At 35.7% G+C, this 13,622-nt stretch overlaps 2 protein-coding genes across 2 annotated transcripts; one reads left to right on the top strand and one right to left on the bottom strand.

The window, feature by feature from the left end:
* The first annotated feature begins 215 nt into the window (after positions 1-215).
* On the top strand, positions 216-1,911 carry LOC102617495 (DNA topoisomerase 6 subunit A). The gene has a single exon (XM_006480505.4). The coding sequence runs from the start codon at positions 348-350 to the stop codon at positions 1,653-1,655; it is 1,308 nt and encodes a 435-aa protein (XP_006480568.1). The 5' UTR covers positions 216-347; the 3' UTR covers positions 1,656-1,911.
* Positions 1,912-2,132: 221 nt separating this feature from the next.
* LOC102617778 (pentatricopeptide repeat-containing protein At5g02830, chloroplastic) lies at positions 2,133-7,869 on the bottom strand. Its single transcript, XM_006480506.4, has 12 exons — positions 7,081-7,869; positions 6,844-6,931; positions 6,450-6,654; positions 6,194-6,301; positions 5,928-6,092; positions 5,155-5,748; positions 4,664-4,729; positions 4,443-4,523; positions 4,000-4,097; positions 3,231-3,441; positions 2,945-3,005; positions 2,133-2,743 (listed from the first exon to the last, which is right to left on the bottom strand). The coding sequence occupies exons 1-12, from the start codon at positions 7,625-7,627 to the stop codon at positions 2,415-2,417; spliced, it is 2,553 nt and encodes an 850-aa protein (XP_006480569.1). The 5' UTR covers positions 7,628-7,869; the 3' UTR covers positions 2,133-2,414.
* Between the last annotated feature and the right edge of the window lie 5,753 nt (positions 7,870-13,622).

The following is a 13,622-nucleotide window of genomic DNA, read 5'->3' as shown; positions in this document are numbered from 1 at the left end:
CTCCATTCCATGCTTCTATTCCAGTGTAAGTAAACAACCTACTCTCACTCCCACTCCACACTCCTAATCCTAGGATTTTCACTCCCCAAAATTCCTAATTCAATCCAAAAAGTAAACACTACCTTAAATGCTTGGGACTTTTAAGCAGCTTTTGATGTGTAGCTTGTAAATAACCATTAGCTTGAGGGGTACAGTCTCAATTTATCCCTCCCGCCAAAACAATCATCTAATACATGAAACGCTGCCGTTTTTGGATTTATTCACCTCACTTCCACTTACGGGCTGCAGCTGAAGGTTGAGGATCACTAGATTAACCCTAACGGTAGCTAGCACATTCATTTCCCGCAATGGCCGACAAGAAACTGAAACAAAAACGTCGGCGGCCCGACCCGACATCAGATGACGAATCCGAACTCCCCTTCAAGAATATCCTTAAACCCGACCAAGCAATTCTCGAAACCCTTAAGCAACTCTTCTTAGCCGCCACCACCACAACCACCGCCGCAGCCAACGGCGCTTCAACTTCCTCCTCGTCATCAAAACCCCTAACTCTATCAGACCTCAGTCTCTCTGCCACGTGTCGCGAAGTCACCGACCTTTCACTCTCCGCCGTCCAATCAACCATCGAAACCCTAATCCTCCAAATAGCCCGCTCCATACTCGCCGGCAACGGCTTCAGTTTCCAAGTCCCCTCACGCGCCTCCTCCAACCAACTCTACGTCCCCGAACTCGACCGCATCGTGCTAAAAGACAAAACTACCCTCCGCCCTTTCGCGAGCCTGTCGACCGTACGCAAATCCACCATCACCGTCAAAATCCTCTCGCTCATCCACCAGCTCTGCTTGAGAAACATCCACGTCACCAAACGAGACCTGTTCTACACTGACGTCAAACTCTTCCAAGACCAGACCCAATCCGACGCCGTTTTGGACGACGTCGCTTGCATTCTAGGCTGCACGCGGTCCAGCCTCAACGTGATCGCCGCCGAAAAGGGTGTCGTCGTCGGAAGACTGACTTTCAGCGACAATGGCGACATGATTGATTGCACTAAAATGGGTATGGGCGGGAAAGCGATTCCGCCAAATATTGATCGAGTTGGTGACATGAAAAGCGATGCCATGTTCATACTTTTGGTTGAAAAGGATGCCGCTTACATTAGATTAGCTGAAGATAGATTTTACAATCGATTTCCTTGTATAATTGTGACGGCGAAAGGCCAGCCTGATGTAGCTACTAGGTTGTTTTTGAGGAAGATGAAGATGGAGTTGAAGTTACCAGTTTTGGCCTTAGTTGATAGTGATCCTTATGGATTGAAAATTTTGTCAGTGTATGGATGTGGGTCGAAGAATATGTCTTATGACAGTGCTAATTTGACCACACCGGATATTAAGTGGTTGGGGATCAGGCCGAGTGATTTGGATAAGTATAAGATACCGGAGCAGTGTAGGTTGCCAATGACAGAGCAAGATATTAAGACGGGGAAGGATTTGTTGGAGGAGGATTTTGTGAAGAAAAACCCGGGTTGGGTTGAGGAGTTGAATCTGATGGTGAAGACCAAGCAGAAGGCTGAAATTCAGGCGTTGAGCTCGTTTGGGTTCCAGTATTTGTCTGAGGTTTATTTGCCTTTAAAGCTGCAGCAGAAAGATTGGCTGTAAAGTGAGAATTATGGAAACGTATGACAGACTGCAAAAATTGGTTAGTGGTTAAGAGTTTTAATCTTCATTCTTGTGGGCTAATGTTTGCATTTTAGTACTATTGTTTTTCCTTTGTGTTTGGGATTAAATTTTTATGATAAAGTGTATTTTAATGGTTCTTACAAAGGACCTTTGCTTCAACAGTCAGGAATGTTGTGTATATGAAAATGAAATCACCAGCAAATTCTCAGAAATTTGACTATTGATTACCTTTTAACAGTTTGTTCTATTGATGTAAGATTTAGTTTCACTGTCCTTATGTTTTGCCAGTTGTGGCTGACTTAACAGTCATGCTGAACTAAACCTTCAGTTTCTATTATCAATTGCTTTGCTTGTTAGGTCACCTCAAACCCCAGTTATTATAACCTCTTGAAAATGGTAAACATGGATAAATGGTTGGAGGAGGGAAAGAACAGACTAATTTAAAGAAACAAAAAAGAACAAATGAAAGAATATGTATCATTATGTTAACATTTTGCAAGGCTAGTTACATTTGACATCAACAGATCAAACCGCTATCATATACACAAGGACAGGTAACCTGCTCTGAAGCGATTACAACAAGAATAAACTACTATCATCATTGGACGTCGACTGTTATCAGATACATGATGATAGATAACTTATTCTGCTCTGAGGCAATGACAATAAGAATCAAATACAAATTATACAAAATTGGTAACATAGATATACTCAAAATTGGTATTTGTACACACATGGTTACCTTCCTGTGGAACCCACTCTTCTTTGCAACCAATGGTGCAAAGATTTCTTCGGCACCTTTAACCTCTGTAGGATCTTAGGTCTTCTAGTTGAAGATTTCAATTCAATATGTAATGTTTTGGCCATATTAGATTCTGAATCAAGAAGTTTCTGCATATGTGCATTTTTATGCTGTATTGAAGGTCCATCCAGAAAAACCTTGAGCCCCAAATCATCCTGCAAAAGTTTAGTTATTGCATCTTTGACCTCCAAGTCATGTTTTGCTTGAATTTTATTGACCTTATTAGGTCCTAAGACAATCATCAAGTCATCCTTTACTGGTACCCCTGCAACCAGAAACATTTAAATGTACCTAAATATAAAGTTGGACACATTTCAATAACTGAATCCAAATAATGTGGATCCTAGAGTTAGTCTTACCGAAATTACAGAGCATCAACAATCTAATGGTAAAACTCTGAGAGATATGTTAATACAGAACCCAAGGTGGTAATAGAGTTAAAGCATGATATGAAATTCAGCCGTACCTAAAGAATAGTTCTCTTTCATCATTTGTAGCACAGCAAGAACAACAATACGAGCCTCAACCTGTGATCACATATTACAAAAGTACAGATGAGTGCAGGCATGGAGTTATTCCAAGCAAGCACAATCAGATGAATAACAATAGTAAGCAACAATTTATAAAGCAGCTTTGGTTTCAAGACTAGCATATTGGTCTCATCCATGTAACATAAATTATATTTGATCTGTTCAATCAACAAATAACTGTTCCCATAATTTCAATGCGTTACTGAATGAAATCTACCATACCTTTGTCAGACCCTGAAGGTCAATTGCTAGGTTTTCAGCAGCACTCTTCTGCAAGTGTACAGCAACTTTTTCAAGCAATAGACTCTGAGGTCTTTGAGAGTTGGTTCTTCTGCAGAGCGTGACCTCTCCTTGGTTTTGATTTTTGTCCTGTATTACTCCTTCACACCACTCCTCAATTACTTCCTTCAGGTAGGTATCATTGGCTTTGTACCTGCAAAATTCATGCTTAATGAAAAGGAAGAAGAATGTCTACTATTTCTCTCAGCATAAAAGTTGACAATGTATAGCACATATCTGCAAATGCGCTATCTATTTTATGATTTCCAGAGATTTGGTTGAGGATATGGTTTCTCGTTGATAGGACAATAAAGAAGATTTATGAAGGATCTATTAACCCCCATTAAGGAGTAGCAGTGAAACTATGTATGTCTTTAGACACGAAGGAAACTGTTGCATAAAAAATTATACTACTTGATTAGTAAGAAATGACGAGCACTAATTTAAATGTATGGCCATAATGTACACTCAATCATGAAGCAGAAAAAGTTCCATGCTGCATGCCACCTGCACTTGTCAGTGAAAGGTATGTGAAAGGAATAAGTTGTTTTAGAGTGACATTCATGCCAACAATCAATAAAAAGCACAGAAATAATATTTAAAGTAGCGACCACATGATGACATGAACAGCAAGCAACATTTGTGAAAAATAGTAAGAAAATGAACTGCAAGACAGTCCAAGAAGAATCCATATTTAACAGCTCATGCCTACCCTGCTTTCCACATATCCTGATATACAGCCAGACATTGCTGCACTTCATGCAAGGATCCATATCTGCTTCGAGCCCTTAAAAGAGTAATATATGTGACCTGAAAATACAAGCTGAAGAATTACACACTGAGTTGATAAGAATCCTTTTCATTTTTTATGGGTTTATAATGCCTTTGCACACAAGCATTACCCATAATGTAAACTGTTTGATCTTCATTATCTAAACCGTTATAATTAACTATTAAACCCTTATCATTGACTATGCTCTTATCATAAGGAACTGTATCTGGAAACAATACACTCGCTTTTAAAGTGTTCACAGATCAGCACGGCATCACTTTAGCTACAGAAAAACTGGAGCCAGACCCAACTTTTATGACTTTACAGTCTTAAGATAAATACAATGATAAGGGGATTGAAGAATAGATCTCTGGTGCACATACCAAGTTTGGCTGTATTTGATAATGTTTCATTTCTTCAAACAATGAAAAGGCTAGCTTCAGTCTTTTACTTCTGACACAAACCTGTGAAGCACAGAGCAAGATGTATCAACATCTAGGGAGAGTCAATATGAGAAAATGGAAAAAACATATTTATCATGAGCATATTTTGAGGGCAAAAATTACAGAACAAACAAGCTTATTCTGACAAGAAAACTTCAGACCTTGATAGCTGTAGTATACGCAACAACATCAGGACTCATACCATCTTCACGCATAATTTTCAAAATCTGCACTGAAGGAAAACCTGGCCATCAGATATACTATATCCAAACTAACCAATCCTTCAAATTGAAGGTGTCAGCTGGAAATGAAATCATATCATTGTCAGCTGGAAATTTGAGTGAAAATTAGGCATTAGAATTTCACCAAATGAGAGTTCAAAGTCATCATGGGATTATGTTCATGAGGATCGTGTTACTGCTAAACTAGAAACAAAAGAACCCAAAGAGAGCATCAAGCTACCCGGACAAAGTTTCTTAATCTCATATGACCAACATAATCAAAAGACATTAATCATGGGATCTGACTAAAAAGGGGCATCCATATCATAATTAAATCAGCAACATAATTTGAGGATTTTTACGTCACAACTGAAAAATAATGCTTAAAAAAAAGAAAAACAAAGTAAATTCAGATCAAAAGTACATCTTACCTGTAAGGCACCTTCTACATTGCCTGATCCTCCACATGCATCAATTAAAATTGTCCAGCTTATATGGTTAGGGGAAAGACCTACTGTCCTCATCTCATCCATCAGAGCCTTTACACGATAGTAATCAGTACAACAGGCCTTCATCAAAATATTATATGTTGTAGTTGTTGGTTTAAAGGAAAACCTCTTGTCAAAGCTTGAATAATGTGAATTAGGCACAAAATTTGGTGTATTAGTGATAGATTGTTTGTCTTTATGCTCCATATTTGAAATCCGATCAGTGTTACCATCGTAATCTTCTCCTAAAGCCACCTGAGTTTTACTTAGTGTCCAGGACCGGAAAAGTCGAAAGGCTCTGTCAAACTGGCAAGCTTCAACACAAGCTTGTAAAAGGATGTTACAACACTGTGAATTAGGTTCACAGCCAGCCTGACGCATCTCTTCAAATAAATGCATTGCCTGCTCAACAAGTCCAGCATTGGCACAGGCATTGATCAATGACGACCATGTAATTGTATTAGGGGTAACACCAGCTGATAGCATGTCTTCTTTAACTTTTAGTGCCATTTGCCACCATTTTGCATCTGCAAAGACCTGGAATTAATGCAAAGGCAATGAAGAGATCAAAATATGGTGCAAGAGCCTTCACTGGATGAATTGTCACTTCTACAAGAAAAAAGTGACCCAAAAAAGGTGAAAAAAAAAGTAATGGTTAGAGCAGATCGATGTGTTATTGTTGATGCGCACATACTGCAATGATATATTAGATATACCTTTACTATAGTGCTATAAGTGAAGACATCCAACTTCAACACTCCTTTGGCCTCTAAATGCTTCACTTCTCCATAAATTTCTTGGGCTAAAACAGTATTTCCAGCAAGACAACATGCCTTCAAAAGTATATTATAAGATGCCATATCTGCCATGACACCAAGTTTCTGGATAAAGCATACGAGAGATACTTTGAGTATTCCAATTTTCAACCAAATTCTAGTATTGAGTGTGTGTGTGTGAGAGAGAGAGAGAGAGAGTACATTACTTGCATATTTTTGTACACTTCCAATGTGAACTTCAGATCATGGGCATTTACATTCATAAGACTGTTGAAAACATATATATTTAAAGTAACATTCTGACTGCGTAAATCCTGCAAAATGTTTCATGTGCAAAGTAAATCAAATATTTCTTAATAGCAGTAAAAGAAACTAGAATGTTATGCATAGTCATGAGCGGCTAGGTACTGCTGCTTGCACAAACACAATATAATAAAGAAAAAGACTATGCATTGGGAATACCTCATAAATGGCCCTAGACTTCATGTAGTCACCGCAGAGGCCACAAACATCAATTATTGTGCGGCATATATACATATTAGGACTACTCAAGTGTTTCTTGGATGCTTCATATGCTCTTAAAGCAGACACCAAGTCCCTTTTCTTTCCAAATTCGCGTACAAAGTTACAGAACAGTATATCTGCACGAGGAACTATACATGCATATCTGCAATACATAAAAGTTAAAAGTATCAAATAGAAGCCAACATAAAAATGCGACAGCAGAGATCCATTGTGCCCCAAAATTATCAGAGCTACAGGCTAGAAATTTATCTCATCAACAATAAAAACATTTAACATCCTTACAAGAACACACAGCAAGGACTATGCAGTCAAGAAAGCAATAAAATCATACCTTATTGCCAAATTTACATCAGGTTTATTAACACAAAGCTGTACAATGCGAAATTCTTCATCGAGTTCTTTAACCGGGAGCCGAAACTCTGAACCAAGAAAATAAACCCATCAGTCATTCAGAGCCAAAAGGTAAATATTCAACAAGTACAGTTTTGTTTTGAAATAATCTTGAATAAATATAGATAGAGCTCAAGCTAAAAACAGTACAAGCAAAGTTCACAAAATAAGAAAATACCTTCAAGAACTTCCATTAAACCAACAAACATCTCCACTTCCCCAGAATCAAGCAACCTTTGACACTCATTTTTAAGCAACTTAAACCCAGACCCATGAAACAGCTCCAATGGAGCAACCCCAAGCTCGTTCAGTTTCTTCAAAACCCCAACAACACAGTCGATCCTCCCTTCGCCAATACTCTTCACAATCCCACTTGCCACCATCTCCAAACTCAACATTGAAGCAAACTTCGAAACATTCCCTTCAGAAACAACTACGCTTTCAACGATCATAGCAAACTCCTCAAGTCTTCCGTCTTTGGCTAGTTTTGAGGCCATGTCGGCGTAATAGTCGTTACGGGAACTGAGGTCCCGTCGGACGGTGGAGAGGAGAGCGGTCTGGGAGGAATGAACGGTGGGGATTGAAGATAAAGATGAAGACGAAGCCAAGGGAAAGAGCTTGGTAACTGGGTGTTTGTTGGGTTTATTGCGGTGGTTGTAGAGGCGAGTTTGGGTGGCGACAATGGCGGACGAGGAGGAGGAGGAAGAGCCGAAAACGACTCTCATTCTCGGCCAAGCGTTGGGCTTTATTGAAATTTTTGAAGCTTGTGGGACTATTTTGATTTTTCCTTTTTTTTTTTTATGTGATTTTGGGTTTGAAGTTGAAGCGGATTGAATTTCAGTGGCAGGTAGCTGATGAGTTTATGATTTTTGTTGGTGATAAGGCTAATATTGTCAGGTGAAAATTGCGTGTGCCGCATTTTTTTCGCTCCAATTTATAACGGTCAACCGATCAGGAAATTCCATTTCATTGGCATCAATATTTTCTGAAATGGAAATGATAAGAGCCACGAACTATTTTATACAAATAAGAATATATAAATTCGCATAAAGAGATTGATTATATAAAATTATCACGGTCTTATTATTATTTTTTAATTAACTTTTTTATACTATATTAATTTGTATAAAATTATTTGTAACTCTTTTCATACTATTGTATACACTTATTTGTGCAAAATTACTTGTGATTATATAATTATTATTTTTTAATTTTTTTGAAAAAAATGTATTTTATGCTTTTACAGTGTGTTTATTAAACGAAAATTAAAATTGACTGGAATCGAAATGATTAGAAATCAAAATAGACTGGAATGAGAATCAAAATAAGTTATTTGTTTGAGCTGTAAAATTTAGAATTGAAATAAACTTCATTCTCATTATATGTTCATTTTGTTTTGGAATCAGAATTAAAATGGGATAAACTGTTTTTAATTACTAAAAAATCTGAAATTAACTATTGTCATAATTATTATTTTATATTTTAATTATTGTGATGATCATTATTCAAAAATTATTATTATTATTGATTATTTGTTGATAATAATTGTATTATTAACATTAATATATTAATTATAAAACTTTCTATTGCAGCAATAACATCAACAACAAACAACAACAACAACAACAACAACAATAATAATCCATTCCAAAAAAATAAAAATCAAAATCAAAATCAGAATCATCATCAACAACAACAACAAAACCAACAACAAATCATCATTGTCGGCATCATCACCATCACTATATCGGAACTGCGGCCATTGGAGACGAAACTGAGATGAAAACAAAACCGAAACAGCCCAAACTGAAATGAAACCGGCAATCAACTGCTACACCACAACTGACGGTCCAATGATGATGAAGATAGAGGTTGATTTTGGCAATGATTGAGGTTTCGCTGCAATGGCGTTTGGCTGAATGTAGATGCTAGAAGTTTAGCTAGGGATTTTTTTTTTAATTTTTTGACATTTATATTTATCATTTAAACGGAGAGCATTTTAGGAGCATTAAAATGTTAATGGGAGTAGAATTGGAACTCTTAGGAATGGAGATTGATTCCTAACCCTTTGAGAATCAATCTCTCATTCCTTATTCCCAAATTGGAGTGGATCTCACAATTCAAATTCTGATTCCTACTCTTATTTTGTGAAGTATACTAGCAATGATTCTTGTTCTTAATTTTGATTCTTCAATTCAGCAAGTAAACATACCATTAATATAAGAGAATATTTTCTGTATTTAAAAAAAAAAGAGAATATATTCAATATTATAACCAAATTCAGTAAATTCTACTGTTATGAGTGTTTTCTTTTTGGGTGGTTATAAGAACCTACGTATATATTTGTGGAATTTACTAAGATAAGATTGATCAAGAGCCCGCGATTGCACATGTATATATGGTAAGTTATGATTGGGACTATTGTGCTACTTGTCCCATGGTCCTCCATTCATAACTTGACATGCGCTTAGCCATACACCATTAAGTACATGTTGACCTAAAGGGTCTTACAATCCTTGATTTTGATAATAACAAACAATGTAATAAAGGCAATCTGGGGAAAAATACTTTTGGATCTCATTAGTTGTTCAAAGTCTAAAGCCATTTATGTGAGATCAAGCTTGAAGATATGTTCATCAAGTAAAGACTCAAGCTCAAGACGTTGGTTTTGGTGATATCTTTGTTTTTAATTTATCTTGTAAAGCTAGTTTGTCTACATTTATGGATGATTAGAAAATGTGAGCTCAATAGTCTTTTATGCATTACATTTGTTGCGGTTATTTTTGGTCAACTAGAAAATTGAATAAATGGGGCGATATAAAGAGCAAAACACAGAAAATTTATGTGGTTCAGTGCTTGGCCTACGTCCATAGGATTCAAAAGATCAAACTTCACTATTCAATAATAATTACAGTGAAGTCTTTTTTTATTTTTTTTAGCTATTTGCCTCTAAATTTTGCTTACCGATCATGCATTAAGGGCTTTCTATTTATAATATAATTTTTTGGTATTCTAAGTTATTGATATTTTCTTATTCTGATATGTTTCAACCACTTAATGAGAATTTGATTCGAGTCTACATTTATCTCCTTTGCAAAGTTGATCTAGATTTTTTTCCTTTTTTTTTACCGCCACTTTATCTTGTATGCATTTACTTTTTTTAATTAATCATTTGACTTTTCATGCTCCATGCTCTTTAATTAATTATTTTGTTTTTCATGCTCCATGCTTATCTTTTATTAATTATTTTATTTTTCATGCTCCATGCTCCATGCTTCCACTTTAATTCATTATTTTACTTTTCATGCTCCATACTCCATGCTCCATACTCCATGCTCCATGCTTCCACTTTAATTCATTATTTTACTTTCATACTTCATACTCCATGCTTGTTGGGTGATTTGCTTAATGCTATAGGCGTCAATGTGCAAATGTACACAATAAGTAATATATTGATGAATATTCAGATTGTCTCCACATGGATTAATATTATAAGATTTGCTACAACAATTTTAACAGTGTAATTTTAGACCAAATTAAAATAAAATAATCAATGAAACTAATGAAGTAACTAAATTTAAAAAAATGCAATAAAAAAAATGCAAATAGGAAAATCTCAAATCAAACACAAAGATAAACTCAATAGAAAATGACTAGTTGAGTGATTAAACTCACTTAATGATATTGACTATTTTTCCAATTAAGATTCTGTCGCTACAGTATTTACTACAGCACTGGGCAGAACATGCATCCTCAGTTGTCGCCTGTTAAATATCTTATATTTAAATGCAACCTAATAGTGACCAGTTGTTACACCAACATTAGATATATCATTATGTGTTCTAGGATCCAATAGCCCTACAAGGTGAATCCCTATATCAAGTTCTTCACTAATTTTAGATCAAGTATAGCCCTATTGAAATTGAGATTAACTCAACTTGGAAAACTCAATCTAAAATAATGTATTGTCTTAATTTGCTCCACTGTGTCAGACCTTTTTTAGGCGCTTTCTTAGCTAATATCCACTAAATATGTGGTCAGCCAAAATAGGGAATTGCAATAAATAAATAAAATCAAGACAAAATGCTGCAACAAATTCAGAGCAATACACATATATCAGTCAAATAACCACTAAGCTTGTTTATCACTCAACTACAATAAAGTTTAGTTCATGAGTTGAGATAAAACAGTAACAATAATCATTTTAGCCATCAAATACATTCCCATAAATAAAGAAATTGAGTCCTGCTTAGTCTTTGCGATCTTTCCTTCTTTTTCTCCTTAAATCTTCGGTTGCAGCACTCAAATCTTTCTTTTTCACTATTTTCTTTTAGTTTTTCTCTGTTATTTTCTTTTATGATGGCCCTCTCTTTTTCTTTTCATATGTGCTCCTTTTATATCTTGGAATTAGGGCAATTAAAAGCATGTGGCCGCATGTCTTTGGAAACCTTGGATCGCAATCTTTCAGTTAACACACGCAAAATCTTGTCTGCAGTTACTACAGGATTGCTACAGCAACGGCTATAACATTTTCTCTATTCCAGACTTGTTTTATTTCCTCTGTAGCCAAGTTTTTTTGTCATCTCTGCAAGTCTGTTGCTACAGCTCTCTATCCATAAAGCTTGAGCTTTTTGGTCCCCTACAATCATGCACATAATCAAAGCACAAAGTAATTTAAAACACAAAGTAATTTAAAACACAATCAATTTATAAAGATTAAACTTAAATAGATGCTCATGCAAAATGTAACTAAAAATACAATAAAAACACATCATTTACTCTCTAAGTAATATTGGTTTGAGTCTAAAAATGTCATGGTAACTCTCATTTCATAGAGTTATCAATGCTCCATATTTCTACTTTAATTAATTATTTTATTTTTCATGCTCCATGCTTTACTTTTGTGCATGCTACACTCTTGTGTGTGGATTGTAATGCTTTGTTTTTCCCTATATCAATTGCACTCAACTCTTTGGAGCTTGATTTTAAAAGCTTAAAAGAGCTATTTTCTCACTTATATATACATTGGTTGTTGGCTTGTTGTCTCTTCTACCCACCAACTAAGCATTTTCTCACTTATATAAACTGGTATTCTTCTCTCTCGTTCAACAATCAATTTTCTTTCCATCTCTTCTCAAGTTTAGGTTACCTAAATTTTTGGTGAGTATTTGATGTGGTTTTTTTTTAATGCTTAGTCAGTAATGTCTTCGAATTCTCAGGGTTTCTCTGACTCTGAGCTTTATGAATATCCTTTAGCAAAGGATAATTATTGGCTTGTAGCTAGTCAACCACTCGTTGTAAATTTTGCTCTTGCTTTTTTTTTTCATCCTTCCATTTTTATTGGGTGGAGCGTAGATAAAGAGGTTAATTATATGGATGAAATGTCAATTGAATTCCTTTGTATCTCTTATGGTACAATCTTGTTCCATTTCTCTATGAAGGCCTAGAGAAAGCAACAAACCTAGTCAACCTCGGCTATGAGTTATCACCATGCATCTTGACTTTTTCACGCTTGGTGTTACACTTCCTTTCCTTTCTTAGGTTTATGCTTAGCAATTTTAAGTGTGCTATTTCTTAATTGAGTTCGAGTGTCTGGCATGCCATGATAGGCATGTACATTCTTTAGAAATAGAGATACCTTCATTGCCCCACATTCCAACAATTTCAATTGTGTTACCAACTGATGGCTATTCCTAATCCCAATAGAGGCCCTCCTATTAAAGGTTGGTATTACATGCGCACTTGGCCTAAATTTTCTCCTCTGATTGTTCAAAAGAAATCTTTTGTGGGTCGTGGAAAGACTTGTGGTTTTTTACTGATGGAGATTGGGAATTTGGGGAATCTAGTGACAGAAACTTTGAATACCGGGTCCAAACTCATTTTTTTACCCCAAGTAATTGTTTGGGTACCATTTTAATATATCATTCGGCAATTTCAATAACTTTATTTCTCTTTTTTTTTTTGCAGCAACGTGGAACACACTTCCCCATTCTACCATTGTTTCTAAGAGTGAAAGAGGATTTTTACTGAGTATCTTCAATATTCCATCAGAATATAGATCTTAGGCATTTCTCTCTTAGTTTGGTTTCTTATCAATATTCAGTTTTATCTCCTCCATACATATTTTAGACCCTCATAGAGATGAGTTTTTGCTCTTTTTCTAATATTTTCTATAAAATAGCTTTGTCACGTAATAACACGTATTTATTTTTTCGGGAATGACAATGCTCGTAAAAAGAAGAAGATTGAAAAGTTTCTTCTTGCTAAGATCAGTAGAAAGCTGATGGATAAGTCTACTTTCCATGTCAGAGGGTCATCTTCTCAAGTTATCATTTCCAGTTATCATCAGCAAGAAACCTTGCCTCTACCTATTGTTAATATGACTGCTTATTTGCCATTTGTTAGCTCTTCTGCCGCTACTAACATTCTGGCTTTTGCTAATTTTCCATTAGATTCTAGCCAAAGGACCTTGCCTTTGTTAGAGAACTTACCAAGCTTTGTTTGGAAGGACCCTTCTCAGATATATCTTAATTTCTTCAACCAACTTTTGCCTCAGTACATTTCTTCCAACAATGTGAGGCATATTGAAAGTTGTGACCCAATGGACATCAAGTTAAATAACATTTGTCAAGTATATTCAGCTCCCTTATTCTTGGTGTTTCAATACGATTGGCTCTTAGTGTCTCTTTATTCAAATTATCGTTTATTCCACTACAATGT

This window comes from Citrus sinensis, chromosome 6, assembly GCF_022201045.2.
Source record: "Citrus sinensis cultivar Valencia sweet orange chromosome 6, DVS_A1.0, whole genome shotgun sequence".
Taxonomy (NCBI): Eukaryota; Viridiplantae; Streptophyta; class Magnoliopsida; order Sapindales; family Rutaceae; genus Citrus; species Citrus sinensis.
This window is presented reverse-complemented; position numbering and strand designations above follow the sequence as displayed.